The sequence below is a fragment of the Bombina bombina genome, chromosome 2 (assembly GCF_027579735.1).
Source record: "Bombina bombina isolate aBomBom1 chromosome 2, aBomBom1.pri, whole genome shotgun sequence".
NCBI classification, from domain to species: domain Eukaryota; kingdom Metazoa; phylum Chordata; class Amphibia; order Anura; family Bombinatoridae; genus Bombina; species Bombina bombina.
This window is the reverse complement of record NC_069500.1, coordinates 850,636,514-850,653,600: the sequence shown is the minus strand read 5'-3', so window position 1 is coordinate 850,653,600 and position 17,087 is coordinate 850,636,514. Positions and strand designations below refer to the sequence as shown.

At 37.5% G+C, this 17,087-nt stretch overlaps 1 protein-coding gene across 1 annotated transcript in view; it reads left to right on the top strand.

Moving 5' to 3' along the window:
• LOC128649747 (phospholipid-transporting ATPase ABCA1-like) overlaps positions 1-17,087 on the top strand; it is a 2,013,556-nt gene that overhangs the window by 1,503,227 nt on the left and 493,242 nt on the right. Inside the window, exon 36 of the mRNA XM_053703184.1 lies at positions 6,163-6,340. Within this exon, the coding sequence (XP_053559159.1) occupies positions 6,163-6,340 (178 nt within the window). The remainder of the gene's footprint in view (positions 1-6,162; positions 6,341-17,087) is intronic.

Here is a 17,087-nt window from a genome sequence, read left to right as displayed (position 1 = left end):
ATCTATCTTTCTCTATCTATCTATATCTCTATCTATCTATCTATCTATCTATATCTCTCTCTGTCTGTTTGTCTGTCTGTCTGTCTGTCTGTATCTCTGTCTATCTATCTATTTTGGTGCTGTTATTCTATGCTTGTAAAAGCCCAGTTCAGAAAACTGAGAAATGACCCTCACGAGACGTACTCAGTAAACCACTATAGCTGCCAATGGTCCTATTGCACAATGTGGCTTGCTAAACGAGTCCCCGCTGTATATTCTGTTTTCATGTTCATCTTGTTTCAGTAGTGCACATTAAACCGGTAAGCGCAAATCATTCCCATAAATATAAACACAGTGCAGTTTATGAAGAAATCAACTTACACAGAGATAAAATATTCTTTATATAGTAGTCCATGAGTCTTGATAGTGAATCAGCTTTTTGGAACACCGGCTTTTAGATTTAACTGTTAGGTATTTTGATTCTTAAAGGGAATGTATATTAGGCTCTGATAATGGTGTTTTAATGCTAAGAGGATTCCTGCTAACAAGTGATAATGTCTGCAGTGCTTTATTCCCATAAAGATAAATGTATCATGCATCTTCTATTGTCATTTGAATCATATTTACATTTTGTATCTATCTGAAGGGATTACTTTGTTTGTAAGGCATGCTCAATTGACTTTTCTGTATTATGAGCTGCCAAATATTTGTCAAGAAGAAAGGCTGATGAATTACAGGATAAAACATTACCAAAGTGTGTATATAACAAATGTAATGCAGATGCATATGTTTCATCTAATACATTTATTTGCAATAACATTGTTTATATATATATATATATATATATAAAAAAATGAGTCTGCACTATGGGGAGCTAGTAGGTATTTGGTGGCTGCACACATAAGTCTCTTGTCATTGGGTAAATAGATTTACTCAGCTAGATAATAAGTAGTGCATTGCCGTGCCGTTCCTGAGCCTGCTCTTCAAAAAAGGACACCAAAAGAACAAAGCACAATTAATAAGAGAAGTTTACTGTCCCTTAAAGCAAATAATACAGAAACCAGAAATGTACTTGATTTTATTTTGTATCACCATTAACTTAAACCTACCATTAACATATCCCTTTATTACCCATGCCCCAGCTTTGCAGCAGTGTTATATTACTATACTTTTTCCTCGTTGATTACCTTGTATCTAAGCCTCAGCAGACTGCCCCCTTGTCTCAGCTATTGTGACAGACATGTATTTTAGCCAATCAGTGCTGACTCATAACTCATAAAGGTACAGTCAAGTCAAAATTAAACTTTCATTATTCAGATAGTGCATTCAATTTTAAACAACTTTCCAATTTACTTTTATCATCAACTTTGCTTTGCTCTCTTCCTATTCTTTGTTGAAAGCTAAATCTAGGTAGGCTCATATGCTTATTTCTAAGCCCATGAAGGCCGCCTCTTATCTCAGTGTATTTTGGCAGCTAGACAGTGCTAGGTCATGTGTTCCATATAGATAACACTGTGCTCTCTCCCATGGAGTTATTTATGAGTCAGCTCTGATCAGTCTGTCAAAAGAACTGAAATAAGGGGCAGTCTGTAGAGGCTTAGATACAAGGTGGTCACAGAGGTAAAAATATATTAATATAACCATGTTGGTTATGCAGAACTGGGGAATGGGTAATAAAGGGATTATCTATCTTTTTAAACAATAAACATTTTGGAGTAGGCTGTCCCTTTAATAATAATAATTAGTAGTAGTAGTAGTAGTAGTATTACTACTAAGAAGAATAACTTGCAGACTTGTGAGCATACTTGGTGTTGTACTATATTTTATTTAATGCTTAAATTGTTTGTATACATTCATTAAAACGGTCTGAAAGCTTTCATTTAACTATTTTCTTTTATCTCTAGAGAAATATTTCAATGAGAATTTCATACTGTTCTTTTGCTATATAATCTAGTTATTAGTGTACAACACTGGTTTTCAAACCTCTCCTCAGTCCTCCCTAACAGGCCAGTTTATGAGGATATCTGAACTGGAGCACAGGTGAAATAATCAGCTTATTAGTAACCACGGTTATTTTATCTGCTCTCATCCAAGGTAATCCTGAAAATCTGGCCTATTAGGGAGGTCTGTGGACAGGTTTTAAAATCAGTGGTGTAGACTCTATGGTAGAATCTCTAGAGTGTACACAATATAACATGTATGTACAATGCATTTTAAACAATTAAAGGAACACTGAACCCAAATTTTTTTCTTTCGCGATTCAGATAGAGCATGGAATTTTAAGCAACTTTCTAATTTACTCCTATTATCAAATTTTCTTTATTCTCTTGGTATCTTTATTTGAAATGCAAAAATGTAAGCTTAGATGCCGACCCATTTTTGGTGAACAACCTGGGTTGTCCTTGCTGATTGGTGGATAAATTCATCCACCAATAAAAAAGTGCTGTCCAGAGTTCTGAACCAAGAAAAAAAAGCTTAGATGCCTTCTTTTTCAAATAAAGATTGCAAGATAACGAAGAACAATTGATAATAGGAGTAAATTAGAAAGTTGCTTAAAATTGCATGCTCTATCTGAATCACAAAAGAAAACAATTGGATTCAGTGTCCCTTTAACCATTTAAGGGCTAGAGTATGAGTGGATCTCTATTTATCGCTCCATATTCCTTGCTACCTACTCTTGACTGTTTTTTTGCAAAAAGCCAAAGTTACAATATTGCAATCACGTTAATTTATTCTCCCTTAAAGGGACATGAAACCCAAAATTGTTCTTTCATGATTCATATAGCGAATTCAATTTTAAACAACTTTCTTATTTACTTCTATTATCTAATTTGTTTTATTCTCTTGGTATCATTTGTTGAAGGAGCAGCAATTGCACTACTATTTTCTAACAGAACACATGGGTGAGCCAATGACAATCTGTATATATATGCAGCCACCAATTAGCAGCTAGAACCTAGGTTATTTTCTGCTCCTGATCTTTCCTAGATAAACCATTCAGCAAAGGATAACAAGAGAAGGAAGCAAATTAAACAATAGAAGTAAATTGGAAAGTTGTTTAAAATTGTATGCTCTGTCTGAATCATGTAAGAAAAATTTTGGGTTTCATGACCCTTTAAGTTTCAGAGGAGTGTGAAAGTGGGGGAAAAAGCTAACACCAAACACCTAATTGCATTTTCACATTCAAATGTTCTTCACATCGCAGAATATGTACTATTTATTCATATATATATATATAAGATAGCAAGAGAATGAAGAAAAATTGATAATAGGAGTCAATTAGAAAGTTGCTTAAAATTGCTACTCTATCTGAATCATGAAAGAAAAAAAACTGGGTTCAGTTTCCCATTAAAATACACAATAAGGGGGGCGTGTCCGGGCAGCGGCCATGATCGGTCGCAAATTCAGTGACTGCTAAGAAAATAAGGTGAATCCGCCGATTACCTAACACTAAAGGTCCCACCTAACATTGAGACTGGTATATCTAGCTGGAGAAGTCTGTGCTGAACCTGAGGACATAACTTTTATCCATGTGACACCGGCAGTTTTCTGAACTGGATCGTTGAAGTTGGAGGCGGCGGCCTACCTGTCAACTCCCCCCCCAGTACCCCGGGGTAAAGTAGTATTGGCTGTCATACTGCTATTCATTTCTCAAGATTAACCATGGAGGAGGCTATGCAGGTCATACAAGAGTTAATGGCTGACTTCGAGCTCTCGTTGTGTAATAAATTTGACCGCCTTCTGGGTCACATAGAGAGCACCCACGCTAGCATGGATGTACCTAATCTCTGCAAAGCTGTGAATGCAGATCCTACTCGTCTAAGCAGCGCTACACAATTGGGTCTAATCCCACTCTCAACCGTTTATGAGCGGACGAGCTTCTGTCAAGATTCCCTACCTTCTACTTTGGCCCCTATCCAGGGGGGTACGGCCGGCCCTCCGGAATGGGAGAATGTGCATCCCGTAGCGCTATCAGGGATCATTCTGCCTAGTGAGACGCGCGGTCAGCCAGGAGAGTTCCCCAGGTATGGAGTTGGGTCTTACAATTATCCGGAAGTATTTGAGACTACTGACCAATCTAGGTCGCTAGCGGTGAGAACCCCATACCTAAGTACAGCAGAAGCCGGAATACTCACCTGCGCACTTGGAGAGGTTTGCCGCATACAATGTTGGAAATATGTTGTACAGATCTGGCCCTGCAGGGGAACTCTGAGTCTGAGTAGGCAAGCGGAGCAGTCGGATCTTCTTGGAGACATTAAAGGCAGTCCGTGGGCCGGCCTCCCTGTGGAAATAGTTGCCCGATGTGGCGTTGGTTGACTTTGGTATTTCCTCTGCTATCAGGCCTGGGACTGTATCGTCATTGCCAATCCGGATCTCCCCATATAAGAACGATGGCCTTGCGGTCTCATGGTACTCCACTCCTGATTTATGTACATATTAATGATGGCCTCCGGGCCGGATAGACTATTTCAAATGACCTATAAAATTATTTGGATTCTGAGCTGCAGGCTCCCTATAAGTATATAGTTGCTAGGTTACCTTAATTAGATTTTTGGGAGATATATCTACTACAAGATGGTAGCTTGTTATTGTGGGGGGACTGCAGCTTGGGAACTTTCTTAATATACCAGGTACAATACATTTGTTGTTGTTCTAAATGTCCAGTTAAGTGTACATAGCCATGTACATTGAATATACTATAAATATGTTTATTATTCCCTAGATAACTTAAAAGCTTGTTGGTGCATTATGTAATAGAGAATTATTGCATTTAACATTCCCTAGGTAGCATGAAACTCATTACTTCACACCTGATTATTGCCTGGGAATGTTAACTTTTTTTTAATAGTTAATGGACTGTTGGCTCATACTTTCCTGATTACGCTGTAATTTGCCATTACATCTACATGTTTATAGTCCTATGCTTGCTTAATCCCACAGTCTAAACTAGAATGCACCTTTTTATTTTTCATTTTTATTTGTGGAATGGGAGGTTACTGGTAGCCGCTAGATAGCTGCAGGTCTGATTAACAATTTGTTCTGTAGAAGATGCTACTTGCGTCCATATGTCTTAACCTGTACTTAGTAGGTTATGTATTTTACTTCCTTGGAATGGTGTACAGGGACTTACTTCCCCATATTACCTAGCTCCATATTTTTGTCATAATGTCAATATTCTATAGGTGGTTTTCCCCTGCCTGTCCGTGGGTTCTCAAGACCACAAGGAAACTGCTTAAAAGCTCTCGCCCCTGCCTCTCCCCTTCACACGTAAGGTTACCTGAGCATTTAAAAGTGCTGCAGATGTGTTCATTGAGATAGGGATATGCTTTACATAATGGATTTCGAGCTGCATATAATTACATATCTTCATATAATGCCACAAAACCTCCTATCGCTGTCTTGTTAAAGAATAAAAGAAAATGCTGAAAGTGGCTTTAGTTTGTTCAGAGAGGTGATAGGTTGGTGCAGCTTAATGTGCAGCTACTGTATCCCTAACCACATGTTATATGTCACTGTAGTGTTTTTCTTATCCTAGAGGTCCAGCAGGGGCTAATTTAACTTAAAAGCATTTCCTACTAAGACAGCATCTGCAGCGACTACATATAGGTATCCCCCCCCCTTTTTTAGAGATGACTACTCCAAGGACAAGCACAAGCCTGCACAAGGTTTTATTTTGGTTAGTAAATTTGGGCTTGCACCCAACTAGATATTTAGAGCTGTTTTATTTGTCCTCTGTCCATGCACTTATGTAAAAATGAGGTAATGCCCATGGCTTGAAGTTACACATTCGGACTGTGTTAAGTCCGGGTTATACAGTTGTAAGGTCATGCCTGTTCAATCCACCTTGTAAAATTTACTGAATGTCAAATGGGCATGTTGCCATGATATTTCTATATGTAGTTTCTATTTGTGATTGTCATTTTACCTCAATAAAAATTATTTAAAAAAAAAAAAAATACACAATAAAGTTAACTTCTGGTAGAGCAGATCGTTTTAATACACTAAAGTATAAATTACTTGTTTGGTTTTTTTTTTGTTTTTTTTAATTATTTGAATTGGAAAATATATATATTGTTTTTACCTTTACTTTAACTAAAATGGAGTTTTGCCATAGAAGAGTGTATAGCAGCTAGAAATAGGATTGGCCATAGTTTTTAACATGCGTTTTCTTTTTTCTTTCAGTGCATCCTCCATAACTGATATGGTTATATCCATTTGTGTGATATTTGCAATGTCATTTATCCCAGCAAGCTTTGTCCTGTTTTTAATCCAAGAAAGGGTTACCAAAGCCAAACATCTACAACTGGCTAGTGGAGTTAATCCTGTTATCTACTGGATTGCAAATTATGCCTGGGACATGGTAAGAAACATATTTCTCACAGATGTGTATCCCAATTCTAAATGTTGTTTAGAAACAAGTTGAAATGTGTTCTGAGATTAAAGGGTTGCTGTTTCAATATACTACGGAAAAAAACTGGAATTCACAAATTCTGATAAGGGGCATTAGTGATTGACCCAATGCCCCCTGTTATTTTTGAATGGTGCTTATCACTGGAACAAGCTTATGAAATAACATTGTAGTTTAGAATATACCTGTTTTTCAAATTTGTGATTCTATTCAAGATCAATAAAAAAATGTTCTTTATAGTTGAAATAAAAATATACAGCGTTTTGGATATATAAAACATTTTCAAGCACATTGCATTTATAGCCATGCGGTTTAGTTTGAGATAAGTAGACAAAAATATCAAAAGCAGCATTGTTTTGACTGAAGTGCTCTTAAAAAGTCAGTGATATATGTAAAATTGTAATATGCCCATATGAGTATGATGTAGCCCTCTTGGAAAGAGACATGGTGGCTTTTAGTAACATGAATACAAATTAGTATCATACGGTTCTCTGCGCAATGATTATAGATACACACAGAAAAAAGTCTCAAGGTCCTTGTGCATCTTTCTAAAATGTGCTTCTCTGGTGAATAGGGGGTGCATGATTCCTTCATACAAGCGCTAATTCAGTCTGCATGCGTCTTCCTTCTGCACAGCAAAATCATTTTTGGTCCAGGCAGGGGCACATATTGACATGCATGACGTTACTCTTGGCATTATGGCTAACATTGTACATTACATTGTTCTAATTCACCCAGTGAAGATATTCATGTTCCCAGAGGAGGGAAAATGCATTTTATCAAGGGGTTCATGGATGAATCATATTTCCTTCTTTTAGAAATTAAGGATTATCAAAGGTCCAAGAGTTAAGAGGGTGTTTTTGTTTCTAGCAATATGGTAGATTCCCTACTCTTTGTGGGTTACTGGCCCTAATAGGGTTAAAAGCATGTTTGTTGTTCCTTACGTTTAAGTGGACTAATCACTGCCCTGTGTTTGTTACTGGCATTATAGAGGTACTCATTAGTTATCTTCAGATTGGCTGTAAGTATGTTGGCTTCCAATACAGAGCTGACACCACTGTAATCAGTACTTTTGTATTTGTCCTGAAGATAAATGCAAAAGTTATGTCTAAGTTAAATGCATTTTCTGTAATGATTTAAATAGAGCATATGATTTTTAAAAAAGTTTACCATTTAATTGTATCATAAAATTGACTTTGTACTCAAGTAGGTAATGTGCACCTGTATGGAGAAATATATGGCAATAGTTTAGCAAGAGTGCTTTTGAGCACTAGATGACAGCAGTGTTTTGCATGAATGCTTTGAACAGTGTTATACATAGTGCAAACTGCTGCCATATATGGGACATGCTCCTGAGCCCACCTACTAGCTTTTTACAGAAAAGGATACCAAGTAAATAGAAAAAGTAAATTTGATAATAGAACTAAATAGAGAGAGAGATTTTAAGAATAAATAGAACATATAACTTTGGAATATGAATGTGTGTGTGAGAGAGAGAAAATTCTTAAACCAGACTTCAAGTGAAAATTAAGATCACTTAATTTTTCTTTTATTATTATTTATTAAGGATTTTAATTCTGTAATTTGCCTGGCTTGTGAAAGGTGGTTGGGTGTTGGTAGCGTTATTTGTGATAGTGAGAGATCTCATATGAAAAGTTTGTAATGATGGGTTTGCTTTGATTGCAGGGAATAAACATGGATAGGATTTGAAGAGGGTGTTTAAATGTGAAGGGAATTCATGTAGAGGGGTTGTGTGTGATAGAGGGAGTTATTAGGGTGTTGCAGTTGGTTTTGGTAGAGTTTGGACAGTGTTGTGTTTATGGTAAAATCTGGAGGGACAGGGTCACAATTAGGGTAGACTGTATTTAGAAAGCTGGGACAACCCTGCGATTAACTGTAATCTTTGGAGCAAGATAGAGGCAATTAATTGCAAACTAGGAACATTTACCATAAAATTTTAATTCCTGTTTGATCCCCCAAGTTGTCTGCCTAAAAGCTATTATAAGTCTAAGGTGGCTTCAAATAAATAGGTCTTTAAGAACATTGAAGACTGCTGCACATAATAGCTGCAATAGTGTGGTATATTTGCTTTTATATTATCACCCACTGCTATTAATTAGGGGTGGGCGAATATTTCCCAACATTCTAAATGTAAAACAAATTTCTTTCTAATGACACAGTGAGTCCACGGATTATCATAATTACTATTGGGAATATCACTCCTGATCAGCAGGACGAGTCAAAGAGCACCACAGCAAAGCTGTTAATACCACTCCCCTTACCCACAACCCCCAGTCATTCCCTTTGCCTGTTGCAAGGAGGTGGTAAAGTTTAGGTGTCTGAAAGACGTTTCTTCTATCAAGAGTTTGTTTTTTTGAAGCAGGGCAAGTTTGCTCTGTCTTTTTTGGGGTTTAGCCGTAGTCCATGTCAGTCTCTTCAGTAGGGCAGTGGCGGCTTTTAAGCATCTGGGAACTTGTGGGGTATAATCCTCACTGCGCCTCCCAATTTGTTGTTGCTGCCCTTTCTTTGGAAGCCTGTTTAGGTTTAATCAGTCTTCCCATTTTTCCACAGGTCCATGAGAGGGTGGAGGTCTCTCAAACGGGGTGTGCTGCCCTGCTGCCGGGCAGATGGTATTTCAGGTAAGTGCCTTATGTTAATTTCTGGGGAATTCAGGAATTAGGCGCTTGTTCCTTTAAGGAGATTTTTGGATTCCTATTTTTTATTAGTTATGGGATATTTGGCAGCTTATGGTTGCAGGCACTGGGGACTTTGGAGACTGTGGCTCAGTTGTTTATTTTTTCTATTATTGGCTTAGACCCTCTTCTATTTTGAACTGTTGCTGGAAATAAGTTATATTATTATAAGGGGTTGCCTGAGGTTACTATAAAACTTTTGCAGTTTTGTTTTGACTGCTGCTGTTTTAAGGTGTTTATTATTTAAAGGAGCAGTAATGTTTTATTGTGTAGTATTACTGCTGTTATTTTTAGAGTTTTTTGTTTTAGATTTGCAAAGGCAGTATCTTTTTTTGAATTCAGTTGCTGCTGTTGGAAATAAAATATATATATTTTTTTCTTTCAAAATTTAAAGTGACAGTAATGTTTTTTGAGTGTGCAAATGAAAGCATTTTTTTTCTTTAATTGGTGATTTGTTGGTTGGATATAGACCAAGAGGCCCTGCAAACGTTACTTGTAGCTTGTGTTTTTGATTTGGATGTGGAACCACCAGTCCCTTTTTGTCCCTCTTGTATTAATATAACTTTAAAGTTCAGGGATAGATGTTTTGATTCTGAGCCACCATTAGCTAAGGCGGATGTTGTTCAGGGGTCCCCTGTTCAAGAGATGCCACTGCTTTCTCCTCATGTGTCGCAAACTTTGTTGTCCACTCAGGCAGTTCCCTGAGCTTCCTCTCATACTCCGGTTGGGGTTACTTTGCAAAAGACATTGCTACCCAGATATCTTCTGCGGTTACTGATGCGCTTTCCGCTGTTCCTGTGTTAAAGGGAAAACGCAAAAGGAAATTTAAAGAAACAGTAACTAAGGTTTCTGATCCTGAAGTGGCTAATCAAAGTATTTCCTCTCAGAAGTCTGAGGATGAAGATTCTTCGGGTGCATCTGAGGATAAAATTTCAAATTGCTCAACTAAGAATTTGTTTAAACATTTATTTTTTTCTGTACCTCTGATTTCGCAAATGCTATTAAATGTACAGATTGGTTTGAACTTTATGTCTCCAAGGATGTTGCTGTTAAGGCACTGCCAAAGCTTTCTCCTTTTATGTCTCAAGCCTATATGGTGTCACATGCATTTGTTTACAGAAGTTGCAAGCTCAGGTATCTTCTGCTGTATCTGTGGCTTCTTTTGTTTTCGCCGGTAGTTTCTGAGGCTGAAATCTCAGATCTGGACAGTATAATTCCTTCATCTGTTACTGAAGTGATATCCTTCAGTTGTTTTCTTCAAAGCCTCTTATATTGTCAGGAGGTCTTGACTGTCCTGGATGACACCGATCCCTATCGTTGTCTTTCCTTCTGAGTTCTATATTTTTCTTTCCTCTCTGGAAGGGTTCTAGACGTGCTGTGAGATGTTCACAGGATTGTTATAGAGAATCTGGGGATATTTCTCCCTGTCTCACATCCTTTTTAGGATTTCCTGTCGCTATCTCTCTTGAAATGCACAGTGTCTTTAGTAGAAGGGAACTTTCTACTTTTAATCAGAGAGTTTAGATCTCTGTGGAGATAATCTAGTTTTCTTTCTGTCATAGGTAAGAAGCTAGAGGTTTAATTGTTCATTTAGAGCAATGTCTTGTCTTATTAGACTTGCTGTACTAGCCGCTGGGCATTGTGGCTGAAATCTATGGTCAGCTTAGATGCCTACCTGTGGTTTAGGGGTACAGCCTAGGCTTTATAGTTCTGCAGTTGCAGATTCAATTATTTCTGTTTTCTCCAAATACACACTTCTAGTGTCTCCTTTTAAGGATGAGACTTTGTTTGGGTCATTCCTTTTCGAGATTTCTCTAGAGTATTTGCAATCCAAGTAGGATGAGAGGCATTCCTTGAGCTGGATTCAGGGTCTTCATCTCTGGGAGTGACAGTTCCAGTCCCAGTTTGGGAATGGGATATAGGTATTTAACTCATATATTTCAGATATTGTCCTTTAAAGTAGTATCCTTTCTCCTTTGGTTCTAGTGGGCCTGTTCATAACAAACTTAGACCTGAGAGATTTATCGTTTCCTTAATCGGAATCTTTTCTAGTCTTCTTAGTTTGCACCATCCCAGTTAGAACTTTAGGTCTTGGGATAATGCAAGTGTCTTTTTCTGGACAATATATAGTTCAGGTATCATCCTGACTTCAAGCTAACTCTCTTTTAAGAGATCTTGTACAATCTTCTTTTCCGGGGATGGGAAATTAATCTGGAGAAGAGTTTCCTTGTTCTATCCTCAAGGGTAATTTATTTGGGACTACCGCCACAATACCCTGAATGCACCCAATTTTGTTTGATCTCGGAAGTTATGCAGGGTCAGGTCTGGTCAGTACCTGGATGGGAGACTGCCTGGTAACACCAGGTGCGGTATGCTTGGACCTTATTTGATTCTTTATCTAGGTGATGTCTTTCAGAGGTCAGAAAATCAAGGATTTATTTCTTTTACCCACTCTGCAGTCTTCTGTCCGGCCAACAGTAAGCTCTAGTAGCCGGTGGATAGCTTAGCTATCTTGCAACCAGGAGTTTGGGAGTCTTGATTTAGGTTGATATTTCTTCACTTTTCTGTGACCCTGTGTATGGAAGGAATTGGTTTGATGGTATTCCATGGACATCAGTCCTTTTGCTATTTTCCATAACATGGAGAACTTTCAGATCTGTCTTAAAGGATAGATTTTATATCAGATGACAAGAGACTTTCTTCCGTAGTATTTTTCAGGAGTATCTATATCCGGGCACTTGCTTCTGGAGATATTGCTGGTTGATGTGACCTCGAATGACAACCTGCTGGGCTGGTAAGCTGTCTGGGTCGTGTTTAAGGATTATGGACTCAGAAGTGTCTGCTCTCCTCTTTAAACATCTTGGAGTTGAGAGCAATTTGCAATGCTCTGATAACTTGACCTCAGTCGCTCCCTAGCTTGGTTCTTGTCAGACAATATCACCTCAAGGGTTTATATCAACCATTAGGGAGAAACTAGGGGTTCCTTAGCCATGTAGGAGATGACTTGGATTGTTCAGTGGGAGGAAGCTCACATTTGCTGTCGGTCATCGACTTTCCAGAGGTGGACAATTGGGAGTCGGACTTCTAAACAGACTGATAATTCATCCTGGGGAGTGAGCATTTCCATCTGGAAGTGTTCTCTAGGTAGACCATCACATGGGGGGTTTCAGGAGTTGGCTTCTGTGGGCGTTTCGACTGAACGCCAAGTTTCAAAGGTACGGTTTGTGGTCATGTGATTTGCAGACCGTCCTGATAGATTTTCTGACGTTTTTCTTGGTTTTCTGTCTTGCATACCTTTTTCCTCTGTTTGTTCTCTTTCCACGAGTCATTACTCGTATTTTCAGGTGAGAGTGGCGGTGATTTTATTAGCCCCTGCTTGGCCTCACAGGATCTGGTATGCGGACCTAGTGGAAATGTCGTCTCTCCATATTGGAGACTATCTCTGAGGAAGGACTTCTGATTCTTGGTCTTTTCCTTCATCTAAATCTCTGAAGCTGACTGCTTGGAGATTGGATGCTTAGTTTTGTCTAAGCGGGGGGTTTTCTGAATTTTTTTATCCTTTCTCCAGGGTGGTCTGGAGAAGGGTTTGTCAGTCAGTACCCTGAAGGGTCAGTTTTCTGCATTGTCTTTTTTGCTATATAAGCATCTGGTGGATGTGCAATATTTTTGTCAGCCACTGGTCTACATCAGGCTTGTGTTTAAGTCGGTTGCTCCCCCTTAGGGTTTTACCCTTGTTCTTAAAGTTTTGCAGTAGGCTTTGTTTGAGCCTTTACTTTCCATAGATATTAAGTTGTTATCTTGGAAGGTTTTGTTTTTTTTGCCTTTTTTGCTTGAAGAGTCTCGGAGCTCTCAGTTTTGCAGTGTGATTCGCCTTATCTTATCTTTCATGCATCTTTCATGCAGTTAAGGCGGTTATTCATACTAGTTAGGTTTTCTTCCTAAGTGGTTTCGGATAGATATATTAATCAGAAAATTGTTGTTCCTTCTCTGTGTCCTTATTTTTCTTCTCATAAGGAATGTTTGTTGCACAACTTTGATGTTGTGCGTGCTTTTATTTTCTATCTACAGGCGACTAAGGGTTGTCGCCAGTTTGCTGTTTGTTTCTCTGGGAAACATAAAGGTCAGAAAGCTTCAGCTACTTCTCATTCTCTTTGGTGGAGTAGTATAATGCGTTTGGTTTATGAGACTGCTGGACAGCAGCCTCCTGAGAGAATTTCAGCTCATTTCAATAGGGCTGTCCCTTCTTCTTGGACTTTCAAGAAGGAGGTTTCTGTAGATCAGATTTGCAAGGCTGCAACTTGGTCCTCTCTGCATACTTTTTCCAAATTTGATATTTTTGTCTTAGCTGAGGCTTCTTTTCGGAGAAAGGTTCTTCATGCAGTGGTGCCTTCTGTTTCGGCTAACTGTCTTGTCCCTCCCTTATAATCCGTGTCCTCTAGCTTGGGTATTGATTCCCAATAGTAATTATAATGATCCGTGGACTCACTGTGTCATTAGAAAGAAAATTAAATTTATGCTTACCTGATAAATTTGTTTCTTTCTTGACACGGTGAGTCCACGGCCCGCCCTATATTTTCAGACCGTTTATTTTTACATAAACCTCAGGCACCTCTGTACCTTATATTACTTCCTTTCTCCTTTCCCTTTGGTCGAATGACTGGGGATTGTGGGTAAGGGGAGTGGTATTTAGCAACTTTGCTGTGTGCTCTTTGCCTCCTCCTGCTGATCAAGAGTGATATTCCCAATAGTAAATATGATGATCCGTGGACTCACCGTGTCAAGAAAGAAACAAATTTATCAAGTAAGTATAAATTTCATTTTTTAAACAGTCATCCGTTGAATTTAATTTTGATTGATTATCAAACATTCTATATTTTAATTTCAAATATTGGTATTCAGTAATCTTCATTTAAATATTACAATTTTAAGTATGCTTTCTGCTAGCTATAACATTTCGATTTCCAATTCATTTATGCAATTTGAAATTTCGACATTTGATTTTGATTTTAAATGTTCATAATATATTGAATATATACATTCAAAATTTCGATTGTGTTTATTTGAACTATTATGAACATTCGAAATCAAAAGCAACATTTGAATTTGAAATTAACATTCAGTTCTAAAGCAAAATTTCAAATTGAAAGCAACATTCGAAAATCGAAAATAACATTAGATTTTCTAATTTTAAAGAATTTGTGTTCTTATCAATATCGATTGTGTAAAACATATATCCAAAGAAATATTTGTTTTACCATTCAAATTTTGATTTAGACACATTCGCCCATCCCTACTATTAATATAAACACTTCTGATGTTGCACTGTAGGTCTGTCTTGGCTTGCATAGGATCACTTCAGATAAAGTGGCAAAAGATATATATTTTTAATTGTTTTTGGTCACCCAAATGCAAAATATTTTACAGAAAGAACACATAGACTTAGTTAATATCAAATTAATCTTGCACACAGGTGCATATAAGGTTTAGATGTATGGAATGTCATGAAAGCATAATTTGCATATTTGTCAACCTTTTTTTTTATGAACTTGGCTGCTTGCATATCTATATGATTTATTCTGTGATTATCAGCAGCCATGTGTGTGCTGCAAATTAGAATGATCTCTGAGCTTGTCATACACAAAGTCATTAAGTTTCAATGTGTAGTGATGAATGCCTGATTATCTGTCTGTGAGCATTTTCCTTTTCTGTATTCTCTTTTGTCTCATTCTAATCTCTGTTGCAGACTCAAGTGGGACAAAAGAAATATTCTGTCTACTGTGTGGTTTGTGTTTATAGTGTAAAGTTATATAAAAAAACAGGTTTATGTCATTTGGGAAAAGTATATAAATCTAGTATGGTATCTAAGCACAAACAATAAAAAGATATAAAAATAAATAAAACACCCATAGGGGCCGAATTATCATTGTCTGGCGGACATGATACGCTGTAGCGTATCATGTACGCCAGGCATCGTTGAATGACATCAGCATACGCTGTCAGCATTTAACATTGCACAAGCAGTTCTAGTAAACTGCTTGTGCAATGCCACCCTCTGCAGATTTGCGGCCATTTGGCCGCTAGCAGGGGGTGTCAATCAGCCCGATCGTATAGGATTGGGTGGATTGATGTCCGCAGCCTCAGAGCTGGCGGACGAGTTAAGGAACAGGGGTCTTAAGACCGCTGCTTCATAACTGCCATTTCCGGCAAGCCTGAAGGCTCGCGCGGAAACAGGGGCATCAGGGGCTATTTGGCCCTTGATAAATCGGCCCCATAATTTTCATCTTCTAGAGCGGGAGCTAGAACACGAAAGAGAAAACAAAACTAATAGTTCAATTATGCGCAACTCTGTCTCAATAATTTCCAAATAATGGTTTGATCACAATCTTGCACTTGATTTCTGTAGGTAGCGTAGGTAGTTTGTTTTTTCAGTGATCTCAATTATAAAATACTTCTTCTATTAATATCTTTTAATCTTAAAATGGCTACCTCATAAAAACAAGACAAAATAGTTATCTGAATAGTTATTTTCATGATTTCAAAATAAAAAAAATCCAGGATTAAGGCCAAAAAGAAATGATTGCAAAATGAATCCATCCTGATCACTGCTAAACAATGTGAAAACCATTTGTATATAGGCATGATGGACATACTGAACATGTTTGCTCAATGGCCTTTAATATTTTCAAACAATATTGCACGATTGAGTTTTTAAAGGGTCATGATACCCAATTTTTTTCTTTCATGATTTAGAAAGAGCATGTCATTTTAAACAACTTTCTAATTTACTTCTATTATCTAATTTGCTTCATTCTCTTGATATCACTTGCTGAAAAGCATATCTAGATATGCTCAGTAGCTGCTGATTGGTTGCTGCACATAAAGGCCTTGTGTGATTGGCTCACACATGTACATTGCTATTTCTTCAACAAAGGATATCTAAAGAATTGAGCAAATTAGATAATAGAAGTAAATTGGAAAGTTGTTTAAAATTGCATGCCCTATCTGAATCATGAAAGTTTAATTTTGACTAGACTGTCCCTTTAAAAGGAAATGCACCTTAGTGACCCCAATGTCCAATCACGTTCATGACAGTGCATTTTCCAGTTCTTGCACATTCATTATTGAACTCCCGGTTAAGGTCTGATCCCATTTGAAATCTTGGTCACAAAGACACATTTCCCTATAATGAAGGCGAGATCCTGTTTGAACATCATTTTTGCGGTTACAATTTTAGTAATTTTAAAATCCAGTTTAAGAAGATGAAAAAAGTTATTTTCATAGAAACCCATAGTCGTCTTATTGATTTCAGATCTATATCACGCCAAACTGGAAAATGGTGTTTTTAAAATCAATAAATGTAAATATTTTTTAAACAAAATATATATACAATATTAAAAGTGTCATTGAGCAAACATGTGCCTTATGCCTATACATTTACAATATAGCCATTGAGCAGAAATGAACATTATGTCCTTCATGCCTATATATAAATGACATTCAGATTGTTTAGCAGTGATCAGGATTGATTCAGATTAGAATAGTTTAATCTCACATGTAAATAAGTATTTCACATACACACTGAACAAAGGGTTTAATTTAAAATAACTTTACTGTAACCTTACACAAACGAATACACAAAGTTTCATAACTTTTCTGTTGAAAACATGTTCGTTGCTGTGGGCTTTTAGTGGCCGGATCCATTTTGAATTGTGATCACTCAAAAAAAGACACTGGCCAATTTTTTTGGGGCAAAAAATATTAACCTCAACCCAGTTATTCACAAATGGCTAGATTACGAGTTTTGCGTTATGAGTGAAAAAGCCTCATAATGCTGCTTTTTCACTACCGCTGGTATTATGAGTCTTGTAGGTATAGCTGTACCGCACACTTTTTTGGCCGTCACGCAACGTAACTACCGCACTTTATAAAAAGTCCTTTTTCAATGGGATTTCCATAGCACCGGTATTACGAGTTTGCCTGTCTGGCCAAAAAGTGAGCGGTACAGC